This window comes from Lathyrus oleraceus, chromosome 2 (assembly GCF_024323335.1).
Source record: "Lathyrus oleraceus cultivar Zhongwan6 chromosome 2, CAAS_Psat_ZW6_1.0, whole genome shotgun sequence".
NCBI classification, from domain to species: Eukaryota; Viridiplantae; Streptophyta; class Magnoliopsida; order Fabales; family Fabaceae; genus Lathyrus; species Lathyrus oleraceus.
Window position 1 is genome coordinate 276,930,168 of NC_066580.1, and position 13,241 is coordinate 276,943,408.

The window sequence follows — 13,241 nt, forward strand, 5'->3', positions numbered from 1 at the left end:
TTGTTGCTATTAGAAGTGTATGGGTATGGTTAGAATGGAAGAAAACTTATGTAGGTTGGAAAGATTGAGTTTTTAGGTGAAAACGTTCAGCATAGGTCGATACATACGGGTTTAGGTCGACCTATAGTAGTTTTTCTTTAGTATAGTTGACACATAACCTGTTTAGGTTGACCTATGGGGGTTGTACTTCAGTATAGGTCGATACATAACTTTATAGGTTGACACCCACACCTCAATATTCAAGCATGTAACCTCTGTTCTTCAGTTCGCCTCTTATAGGCCGACCTAAGACCTTCATAGGTCGACACATTGCTTTCATAGGTCGACCTATAAACTTAATTCTTTGGAAAAAATGGAATTTTCCACCAGTGAAGGTCAAACCTGGGACCTCCTTGTCATGGTGTATACCTTACCACTAGACTAAGGCTTTTGTGTTGAATACTTGTGAAATGAATAAATGTTAACCTAATTCGTTAATTAAGTTAGATTGTTAGATAATTTGAGTTTCGTAACTCCGTTTGACACACAGTCGGATGCCTTGGAAGGCTATTTCAATGATCTATTAGTTGGAGAAGTAAAAACATGATTTTATATCAATTATTTATAGGATAGTGATGATAAACTATTATGTATGTTATGGATTTTTATGGATTGTTGATTGAATACCATGGTTCGTATTTCCATCCTAATTCAAGAACCGTGGATCCGATTGCTTTGAGACTTGAACCTTTGGAAATATAATCCAATGGGATATTGCATGGTGATGAGAGACCATGAATTAACCAAGGATGATTGGTAGGGGTTTGTAATGGTTATATACTTTATGTGAATTACTTATGTCTGATTCATGTTTGACTTGTTTGTGGCTTATGTAGGTTATGAATTATATCATGATGCATGCTCTATTTTATAGATTGTTGTTGTGTGGTTTGTGAAATAACATGATTAAAACATTATGAAGATGAGTGAGGAGACCTAGGAGTATAATTAGGAGAATGACTTAGAAAGATAATCTAGGTTATAGAAATGAGTATACGGTGATGCCTAGATACAATGATATCTAGGTGTGCATCACAGACAAGTATTCACCTGATTATGAATCATTATGCTTTGTATTGGACATGTGTAACAACTTGTGGTGAGTGGTTGAGATCACCTGATATTTGATGAATAATTGTAACTCTGTTAAGCGTATTCCACGCAGTGGAGGTCTAGACTCTGTTGACAATATCTATTGGATGATGAGATTTATATAGTGGAAATCTGGTATCCATTGAACATATTTGGTGGAAAGGGGTTGGTGCATTCCTTTCAGTGGAGGTCTGGTATCCATTGACTATATCCGATGACGAGTGTAAACCATGCAGTGGAGGTCTGGTGTCCATTGATCATATCTGATGGGGATTGTGTTCTACACAATGGAGGTCTAGGTCCCATGGACAATATTTGATGGAGGATGAATCCACACCGTGGATGTCTAGTATCTATTGACCATATCTGGTAGATGATTAGTCCGTGTAGTGGAGGTATAGTTCTTTTCATTGACCATATTTGGCGGATGATTGATTAGATCTTTGTGATCGGTTTGGGCTAATCACCCTTGTGTTACAGTTTACATTCCCGAATAGTGATTGATTGAGTTATGAGGACTCATGTAGCATGTTTCCATACATTGTGAATATCCCTTAGACACTCGAGTCTTGGTTATCTTGTGTGAATGATACACAAGTAGTGAGATATGAGAACTTGAGTTAGGATTCGATTAGAAAACTCTATAGAGCCGAGTGGACCCATATGATAAGGGAACTCACTGAGATTATTATATCACCCCAATATTGTTGTTGCTTTTCAGGCATTGTTTTGCAGGTTATTATGATTATTGTGATCTTCCACTATAGAGTTGTGTATAATGAAGATATTGTACATAGTTCTTAGATTTTAGTTTTAGGCTTCATTGAATAACATGTATGTTTCATGTTTTTAGTTTAGACATGTGTATATAATGATGCCAGTAGGCACTTATGTTTTGACAGTACCAAAAATTAACACTTGTATGATATTATTCTAGATATATATTACACGGATTGTTACAGTTGGTACCAGAGTAGGTCGATTCTCAACCTAACCTTGAAACATCATAAGTAAATATATTCCTGCTTTATATGTGTGTTTAAAAAACATGATTCTTAATATCATTGTATGTAGTATTAGGCCTGATCAACCTAATTCTATGTGTGTGGTAAGTAGGATCATGATTGAGTGACCACGAGGACTCTGAAGTGTTGGTGGAAATTATGCTTTGTGGTTAACCTTAAGCCAAGAGTTAGAAAGTAAGGAGAACCAGATAGCTCAGTTAAAGTTTCAGTAGGAATTGTGATTTAGGTAACGTGGAATTGAAGAAAGTGCATGGTCCAAGTAATCTTGTAGTAAGGATGGAGTTGGGAAGTTGAGAATTCCTTTTGGTTGAATTTTTCGGAATTTTGAGAAATATGTGAATCTGTTATTAGAACAAGATTGAATCATTGGTATGGAACAAGTATTGTAAGTAATTCCATGCAGTGAAGGAGAAAGGACAATTTTTGTTGCATGTATGACATAAGGTCTGGAAGTGAGGTAGTGTATCGATGTTTCAACTTCTAAGGTCACTAGGGCATCTTGGGAAAACTAGAGTACTTCTGTGAATTATTCAGAATGGTATCTTCCAAAAGGTTGAGGGCTTGAGAGATAGGGAAGTTAAACATCTTTGTAAGGATCTTAAGTAGTGGTGAAGTATGAGAGGAGGTTCAAGGATATGACTTCTTACCCTAAGTGGAACATGTATACCTAAGGCAGCGAGTAGAAGATAAATCAAGTATACCCAGTCTTAGAGGGGAGATCGAGTTCAGGATGGTTCATTTGAGATTCAATATTCATTAAGATATCATTTTGGAAATGTTGAGTTGCCAAAGGATTAGTTGAAAGAGACTTAGGTCGAAGAAAGAACAAGCATTACGGATCAACGAAAGTTCTAGTGGGATTGGTTGGAGGAAATTTTTGTTAAGGAATGGGGCAAGTAATTTGGGTTCAAGGAATTCTAGTGGAATGATTCTGTAATTGGAATTAAGAGAATTACCGTAGAAGAGAAGTCAATGCAGAGTTAGGAATAGTATAAACCTTGTCATGCAACTATCGTAATGAAATGTATTTCAGACAAAGAGACTATGAAGTCATAAGGATTTTTATTGAGGCTAAGATAGGGCATGTGGTTGATGATCATTCATAGGCATAGATTTATAGAGGATGAAGTGTAGTGGATAAAGTTAAACCTTTGTATTAAGAGAAGTATGTGATAGTAGCATTATGGTCATATATGTGTGCAAGTGAGTCCTTGTATTGAGATGAATGCGAAGTAACACACTCTTTATTGAGTAGTGAGCTTGATATTCTGAGGAGTTGAATTTATGGTAAACAATGGAAGACAAGCCAAGCTTGAGTAAGGGGCCTAGGTGTAGAATGTGAAACAGACTGTGTCGTATGAACTCATGAGGAGACGATGAGGATTTTTCTGTAACAAGTCATCTAGATAAGTAACCCCAGTAGGATGTAGTGTGTAGCAGGTATGGGTTTAGAGGAGGATTCCATTCATAAGTGTTTGGTAATGTCAAGGTTCATCTTAAGCACATCTTGTTTAAGTTACAAGAGTAGGAGTGACTTATTGGAAGTCCAGTTGTTATTTATCTTCCTTAGTAGTGCTTGGTTGGTTGATCACGGAGTATGACTTTCACACCTTGGTGGAACTGAGGGTGTCCTAAATCACCTTGGTATACCATTATGGATGTGCAGGGTTGAGGATATAGTTGGAAGTTGTGGCAAGCCAAGTTGATATTTTTGAAATTGAAATTTTGGGAAAGTGTAATTACATAGTTGATCATCTGTAGAGATATCATAGAAGTCAGATGTTTAGGAAACCAACCTAGTGAACCATACTCAGTGTGAGTAAGTCTTGAATGTATCACAATTATGAATAATGAGAACCATAAGGAGTGGAGTTGTGAGAGACTTAGAAAGTGGTGATCCCGCGGATATCATTTTAATATTTTGCATATGTGTTAGTAAGATGGAGGTGGTTAATCACTGTATGACATTGGATGATTTATCTGATTCATTACCTCAAATATAGACCCCATGAGAGTGGTACCTGATGGGTTCAATGATATTTCTCCCTATTAGAAGGATTTATGACTTGTAATTCCAAGAAGGAAAGGGAATCATGTATTCCTGAAGTTGAACATGTAACTCAGGCTATATATTAGTAAGAGCATGCGCTAAGATTATGGAAGATGGATCAGGATGATTGCGACGAAGGGTTTTGGATAGGAAGTGTAATATGGACTTCAGATGTGTGTGAAATGTTGTGTAACTCTGTGAGTAATATGGGAACTCATAATTATGTTCTGAATTGCTTAAGTTTTCTTGGGAGTGGTGCCTCATTGATGACTTGAAGTTCCTTGATGGTGTTATTTTTTTATTGGTCAATATCTTGTGTTAGGAGAAACCTTAAAAGAATTATAAACCTATAACATGATTTGATATGGGATGTAGTAACCAAAACCAGATATTGTCAAACTAAGTTGAATAAGTTGCTTCGAGCATAGGGAAAAATCTGAATACTGTACACTTATTTGGTTGTAGTCGTGTGACTCCCGCATATCTATCTACTGGAAGGTGTTGGAAATATTCTAAACTTTTGGGTATCATCAAGAAAGTTATTCTATTAATGGATGTGAGTAAGGTTCTAGTACTGTTTTGGGTGGTGGACACTCTGGAGGATAGGCATGATCTTCTATGCATATTGTTAGATAACCAGTAGTGCCTAGGAATCCCAGGTGTTCCACTATTGGAATCGGAGTAGCGCAATGGAAGGTGATGGATGAAAGAGCTCAATCAAGTTTATGGGGATCCGAGATATAGTTACTCGTAAGAATGGAAGTAAGAAAAATTCATGCTAAGGGTGTTATCTTATTGGAGTAGTACGAGGGAAGTGAAGTAGTAAACATAGAAGCTTGCAGTATATAGTACCATATCAAGTGGAATTTATAAGGATATCAATTGATGGATTATAAAGCTTGTCTTAATTATTGAAGAAATTTTGAGAGAAGAGTCATCGGTGTTACATGTAGTCAAGGAATCAGTAATTTATCTCATGAAGATTTGATGCGTGTGGATTATCCAAATCAAGATGAGATGTTGTGGTTATGGTTTGTGTGACTCACTACGAGAAAATGAGTTGCAGATTCTGGAAGGAAAGTGACTAAGTGATTCAGAGCGGTGTATCAGATGAATTAAGTGAGAATAAGGTTAGGAGTTAATCGAAGATTGAAATGAGAATATGGCTAAGACCATGAAGTATCGAGAGTTAGCCAAATAAGGAAGTTTACCAGGGAAGATAAATTAGAAGGATGAATATGTTAGAGGTTTGAAATTGAAGCAAGGTCGAGTGTTGACCTAAGGTGGTGATGCAAGAAGTGTTTATTTATTGAGTGGAGGAAATTCGTGGCCGATTTTCAATTTAAGGTAGAGAGAATGTCACATCCCATATACCCTTAAATTCTCAATTGGTTGTTACATGGGACCAATGGAGTAACTAGTGGACTCTGAAGAGCTCAATTATTATTAAAAGAAAAAGACCATTATTAAAAAGTACAAGAGGGGATATTTGGTAACATTAATATTTGGTCAATTGGTCTAGTAGTAAGAAAATATCATTGGACACATTTTATTACTAACTTTCATCATTAACCACATATTATAGATTATATTATATATTATATAGTAAGTATATATATTTGTGTGGTAGATAATTAAAGAGATACAGGAAAGGAAATATAAGGATAAGAAGAAGTGGATGGGAGAAGAGATGGAGAGAGTGATCAGAAAGAAAGAAAACGTGAAGAAGGGAAAGAGAAAGAAAGAAGAAGAGGATGGAAGCAAGGGAGAGAAAGTATGTGGAACTATCATCATCTTCATTACCATCACCATATCATCATCTCCATCTTCTTTCCAATGTGAGTTCTTAGATAACTTTAGCAATTAGGGGGAGAAATTCATGTTGGGAAAGTTAGGGTTCTATGTTGTAAAATAAAATTAAAGGTGCATGCACCACATGCATTGGCGCATACACTATGTAGTGTATGCATGCGCCAATGCATGTGGCACAACACATGCATCCACCAAAGCCCTAGGCGTCTCCTCTCTAGGTTAATTGGATGTGCCAGTTCAACTGGCGCATCAGTTAAAAAAGATGATTATTTTGGTATTTTTTTTAAATTTCGGTTATTTTGGTATTTTATTTGAAAATGTTGGTTTTTAAAAAAAAAATCCAATATTCAGCGTTGCTTCTATGCCTTCTTAGGTTTGTAAATGATTTATAAATATCATTTGAAAAACATGGGTTTCGGGCTTGATTCTTAGCAGATCCAAGGATTTTGCACAATTTTCTGCATATTTGATTTCAATCAAATCAGATGTTTCCTAAAATGTTTTGACATCTTTACTTCGAAAACAAGTTAAGGCAAAATATCTTTTGCTTTTTAGAAAAATGCATTACTTGACTCACATATCTCATGACCTAAAATTTCAGCGTATCTTCAGATATCTCATAAAATAGAAAGAAACCTTACATGGCATTAAAATAGGTCATGCTCCAATGTTGAACCAACATGTCAAGATATCTTGTTCAACATCTAACTAGAATACTTGTTTTTCCAAAACGCAACCAATCACTATATACCAGACTTAACAGTCTCCCCATTTGGCAAATTTTGGATAAAACAACCTTTGCATAGTCGACTTAGAATGAGAGTAAGGATCACAACAACAAACCACCACACAAGCACAAAACCGCCCAAGAACAACAGAGGTAGGCACAACAGAAAGGAACCTAGTGTCACAACTGAGAGAGATAAACTTTCACAAAAAAAAAACTGCTTAAGAGAAAAATAAATTCTCTTTAGTCAGGATGTCAAGACATTTTTCCTGACTTTATTAAAACCGGCAGCCCAGTTGAAACTATCCTAACACCATAGGCTCAAAAAGAAAATGCTCCCCCTGAGTAGCAGATCTAGGGGCTTGAGCTACCCCCTCCATAAGTACCCCCCTCAGAGGGGAAGAGACACGGTTAGGCTAACAACCAATCACACAGAACTAATCAATCACCAAACACATAATTAATGAATCATAACTACTCCCCCTTTTTAGTGAAGGAGTTGACAAACACAAACAAACATTAGATGTAGCAGAGTAATCAAAAGATAGGTTAGAAACTAAGAGCACTTTTAAGTGCATAAAAATTCAAGGCATAACCCACACAAAAATAGAAGCACAAACAAAACACATAAGAACCAGAGCCAGATTGCTTCAGTCCTCATCAATGCTGATAGTTTCTTCATCATCACTTGGACCAATATGTTCTTCATTAGCATCTTCTTCACCTGTTCCATCACCTTTGAAATTTCCTTATTCTTCAGACAAGGCCTTTATCAAAATCTCAAGCCCGCTCTTCCTCTCAATACAAATTTTGATAGTTTCATCGAAGGTCTTGCAAGTATCATTTAGCTCAGCAAGGATGCATGTTCTAGTAGTAGGTCTGGAAAATTTCTTGCCAGATGTCATAACAATATCTAGAACATGTTTCCCAGTGAACAACCTCTAATGTAATGATAGAGGAAGGTCTCTTTTGTAAATACTATAATAACTGATTAAAATACTTGGGTGTTGACTCAGTATAACACCACATATCAATGAGGGAAAAGCTATTGGCATCTTCACAACAAATGAGGCAGCATGTTTCATAGTTTGATCAAAGACATAGGATCCATAGTCAAAACTTGATTTGGTCCCTACAATATAAATGAACTTACCCAATCCTGTATCAATGTTTGGAAGTATGATTAGTTGGCACCCAATTAGCAGCTCCAATTCTGTGAAGCACATCATACTTCACACTTAAATCACTTGCTGACAACTTCCCTTTCCTTGTCCATTCCTTTACTTGTTTAGCAGTAATTTCTTTGCAAATAAGATTGTCATAAACTTCTACTTTAGCTTGTTCTTCTTTATTTCTGCCCAAAAACCTATTTATGATTTCAGGAGAGAAATCCGCACATCTTCCTCTGACATACACTTTTCTAAATTCCTTGCTCCTTGTTATCACATTCCTTAGAGATATTCATAATAAATTCTTTAACAAGCATTTCATAACCCTTTCCAAAGCCAGTTACAATTTTCATTAACCCAGCTTCTTGAATCAGACTTATCACCTCTTTGCATTCAAAAGCACCTTTGCCAAGTTCTCTTTCGAGTGCTAGTCTTCTTTGGTAAACAAATTTCAATTTCTCTACATTTTCCATAGAGTGAAAGGAAATGTTGTCAATTGGAACTTCAAGAATATTTGCTGGAATCTTATTCCCAGAAGCTTTATTTCTGGTAGCAGAAACGATGTCCTAAACATTCTATTCGACATCATGGTAAAATTCACTAGACTCATAAGGAACTTCCTTCCTCTTAAGAGATTTCTTCTTAGAAACAGGAGTAACTACCTTGCTCCATCTTTTTGTAGGACCAACACTAGTTCTTCTTTTGAGAGATTTAGAGGGTCTGTTGGAGGGTTCAACTGATTTACCTTTTCTGTTCTTCAACCTTTTAGCTATTCCTAGAGCCAGTCTTTGACGAATGAGCACATTATCAAAGTCCAGATCATCTATATTCACTATGTTAGTAGACTGATCCTTTATCTCTATAGAGTTTTCTTCTTTGTCAGCTAGATCACCAGACATCCCATCAGAATCCTCTTTATCTTTCGATTTTTTAGGAGAATGAGTAGATACATTGACATCAGATTTGTCCAGAGGGGTTTTAGTAGTGTTATTAGGTTGGGCCAAGGATGTGGAGACATCTAACACAACACCGGTCTTAAGTTCAATACGCAAAACTTGAGAGATCAACACACAAATATTCTTATCTACGTCGTCTATATCCACAACAATCATGCTAGATTTACTCAAAGTAATAATAGATCTAGGTCTATTACTAGTTTCAGAGGCTTCAACATTTTCCATAACATTTGGCATAACATGACATTCTTCATAAGCACCAACATTAGGTTCGACATTAATGGGATCAAGGTACATGATTGTCATGAATGGGGTTTCTTTATGGTAGTAAAAGGTTCAAGAATTTTTACATTTCTAGCAACCATGGATGGAGAGGAAGAGGTGCTTACTTTAGAGGGCTTGCCTTTTCTCGAAGCAGGTGTTCTATGCTTTCTTATAGGGGTTACATGGCCAAGAACCATAGAGAGGGGAACAACATCAATAATGACTTCAGAGAGATCTATCTCAGTACCAATATTTTTAGGGCTCGATTGCTCTTTGGTGTGCTTGTTAGGAGTTGCAACAGAAGGTTGAGACATTTTAGAGATTTGAGGTATGGACTTCAAAGAGAAGATAGAGAGATGAGGGTGACCGAGAGTAAGGTTGAGAGAGAGAGATTAAAGGAGGTAGCATGAATGATGTTGATAAAGTAGTTAGGATGGCATGTTGGGAAAATAAGGAAGGTTTGTAATGATTTTCCTTGAGTTTTCTGCACCATTAAATGGAGGGAAGAGGAAATTTGATTTCCATATCTCCATATTAGTAATTTCTATAATTCTTCAAGCATGAAAATTCCCAATTCACCCTTTAACTTTTCAAACTGATTTGCATCCAAAGCTTTAGTGAAGATATCGGCCAGTTGCTTTTCAGTGGTTACATGCTCAAGAGTAACAATTTTGTCTTCAACAGGATCCATGATAAAATGATGACGAATATCAATATGCTTAGTTCTGTTGTGTTGAATAGTATTCTTGGATATGTTGATAGCACTTAGGTTGTCACAATATAATGTCATGACATCTTGCTGAACATTATATTCCTCTAACATTTGTTTCGTCCAAATTAATTGAGAGCAGTTGCTTCCTACTGCAATATATTCAGCCTCAAGCGTAGATAATGATACACTATTTTTCTTCTTGTTGAACCAAGATATTAGATTATTTCCCAAGAAGAAACATCCTCCAGCAGTTCTCTTTCTATCATCAGCATTGCCTGCCCAATATGCATCACAATATCCTATAAGCAAGGATTTTGAATTATGAGAGTACAACATTCTATAGTCACTAGTCCCATTAATGTATTTCAGAATCCTTTTCACTTGAGTAACATGACTCATTTTGGGTTTAGACTGATACCTTGCACACACTCCTACAACAAATGTAATGTCAGGTCTTCTAGTTATAAGATACATCAAACTACCAATCATACTCATGTACAGACTTTGATCCACATGTACACCTTTTTCAACTTTAGTCAATTTCAAGTGGATTGGTGCAGGTGTCCTTTTATGACTAGCATTTTCCATGCCAAACTTATTTTCTATACTCGTAGCATACTTGCTTTGAGAGATGAAGATAGTGTTATCCATTTTTTTGATTTGGAGCCCAAGAAAGTAAGTCAATTCACCAATAAGACTCATTTCAAATTCAGATTGCATTTTCCTGAAAGAATGTTGGATCATTTGGTTCGACATCCCTCCAAACACAATGTCATCAACATATATTTAAGCTATCATGAGTTTACCATGCTCTTCTTTAACGAACAATGTCTTGTCTGTCCCTCCTTTCCTGTATCCATTATTGACAAGGAATTCAGTGAGCCTTTCATACTAGGCCCTAGGTGATTACTTTAATCCATAAAGAGCTTTCCTTAGTTTGTAAACATGATCTGGAAAGTTAGGATCTATGAACCCCTAGAGTTGTTCAACATAGGCTTCTTTATTCAAGTACCCATTTAAGAAGGCACTTTTCACATCCATTTGAAATAACTTAAATTTAAGCAAACAAGTCACTCCTAAAAGTAGTCTTATTTACTCAAGGCGAGCAACAGGAGCAAAAGTCTCATCAAAATCAACACCTTCAATTTGAGTGTATCCTTGAGCAACAAGTCTAGCCTTGTTTCTGGTCACAATTCCTTTTTCGTCCGATTTGTCCCGATAACATTCATTCGTCTAGGCCTAGGAACTAGGTCCCATACTCCATTTCTTATAAACTACCTTAGTTCTTCTTGCATAGCTTTGATCCAGAATTCATCAGCCAAGGCTTCCTTCACATTTTTAGGTTTAAACTTTGAGATAAAGCAAGCATTTGATATCACATCTCTAGATATAATGGTGATCCCTTCATTAAGATTTCCAATAATAAGTTATGTTGGATGATCTTTCCGAATTCTGATAGAGCGGCCTTTGTTGACTTGATGGTTGTCTGGTTCAATGCCTCCTGGTTCACTATCTGACTCAATAACTCCCTCATTTTCAGAAGTGTCAATCTGCTTAAATGATGTGCCAACATCTTCTTCAACATCAGTCCTTTTTTTGTGATATTATCATCCACTACAACGTTGATGGACTCCATCATGACTTTGGTTCTGGAATTAAAAACTCTATAGGCTCTATTATTTGTAGAGCACCCCAAATATATTCCTTTATCACTCTTGGGATACATATTTCTTCTTTGTTCTCGATCAGCCAAAATGTAACATTTGCTTCCAAATACATGAAAGTATTTGACAATAGGCTTCCTTCCTTTCCATAGTTCATAAGGAGTAGCTAAAGTACCAATGCTTAAAGTGACTCTATTATGAATATATCAAGCAATATTCATTGCTTCAGCCCAAAAATGGTAGGGTAGTTGCTTGGCATGAAGCATGACTCTAGCTGATTCTTGTAGAGTCCTATTCTTACATTCATCAACTCCGTTTTGCTGAGGGGTGATGGGAGAAGAGAACTCATGACCAATAGCTTAAGAGGAACAAAATTGAGAAAATTTTCTATTTTCAAATTCCTTCCCATGGTCATTTCTAATCCTGACAATTCCATATTCCTTCTCTCTTTGAAGTCGTTGACTTAAATCTTTGAAGACCTCAAAGACATCTGATTTTTACTTGATGAAGTTTACCCAAGTGAATCTTGAAAATTAATCAACAATAATATAGGCCTACTTTTTCCCACCAAGGATCTAGACCTATATAGGCCCTATTAAGTCCATACGAAGAAGTTCCAGAACCTTTGAAGTGGTATGATATTGTAACTTTGGATACGGCATCTTGATTTGCTTCCTACACTCACTACAAACTTTACCTTCTTCAATCTTGACCTTAGGAATACCTCTGATGGCTTCTTTTGACATAATATTTTTTATTCCTTTCAGATGTAAATGTCTAAGTTTTTGGTGCCATAGGTTGACTTCATGTTCTTTGGATATCAAGCATGTGGAAGAGCAATTAATTTCTTGAGATGCCCACAAGTAACAGTTGTCCTTAAACCTGAATCCCCTCATAAGAACCTCATTTTTCTCATTAGTGACCAAACACTCGTATTTTTTGAAATAAAATTTAAGACCTTCATCACATAGTTGACTAATACTAATCAAATTAGCAGTAAGATCTTTTACCAACAGGACATTATCAAGACTCGTGAGTCCTGTACAGGGTAGTCTTCAAACTCCTTTAATTTCATCTTTATCCCCATATCCAAAAGTGACATGACCGATTGAGTAGGACTTAATGTTATTCAATAACTTCTTGACACCTGTCATGTGTCTAGAACATCCACTATCAAAATACCAGTCTTCTATAGCTGAATCTCTAATAGAGGTGCGAACTATGACACTAGTGTTTACAGGCTTGGGTATCCACTCCTTTCTAGTGTTTGTTACCATTTGATTAGCCCTGGGTTATGTTGGATACCTGAGATAGCCATACAGTTTGAAGAAGAAAGTCTTTATATGATCCATATTAATAACATCTCCAACAAAATAACTTTCCTATAGTTTGAGTATTCTGATGGGGTCCGCGAAAACCTACAGGGTCACACACAAAGGACGTATTGATGAGAGATAGAGTAACTAAGGAACATCGTAAGGTACGGTGCACTTAAGTGGAATACGAAATATGGTAAGGTACCACACGCTTAAGTGATTTTGGGCATATTATAAGATATGGGCCAAAATACACTTAAGTGGGCTTTTTAGCTTGAAGCCCACACAAGTGGTTCTATAAATAGAACCCTTGGGTAGAAGCATTGTCACTCAGACTCAGACTCAGACTCAAGTGAAGACTTGGAATTTCGTTTCCCTCTCTCTCTTCACTAAAAGCCTTCATTCGTACCAGCTA

The 13,241-nt window shown here is 36.4% G+C and overlaps 1 protein-coding gene across 1 annotated transcript; it reads right to left on the bottom strand.

Moving 5' to 3' along the window:
• Positions 1-8,165: 8,165 nt before the first annotated feature.
• Positions 8,166-9,167, bottom strand: LOC127122893 (uncharacterized). The gene is made up of 2 exons (XM_051053168.1): positions 8,577-9,167; positions 8,166-8,480 (listed from the first exon to the last, which is right to left on the bottom strand). The coding sequence occupies exons 1-2, from the start codon at positions 9,165-9,167 to the stop codon at positions 8,166-8,168; spliced, it is 906 nt and encodes a 301-aa protein (XP_050909125.1).
• Positions 9,168-13,241: the final 4,074 nt, after the last annotated feature.

Bases quoted from the DNA above. Each gene is read 5' to 3' on its own strand.
- LOC127122893 (XM_051053168.1), bottom strand. From the start codon at position 9,167: ATGTACCTTGATCCCATTAATGTCGAACCTAATGTTGGTGCTTATGAA. The intron at 8,481-8,576 runs GTAGTTACTCCT...TAGAATGTTTAG, and splicing joins CTACAAAAAGATGGAGCAAG to GACATCGTTTCTGCTACCAG.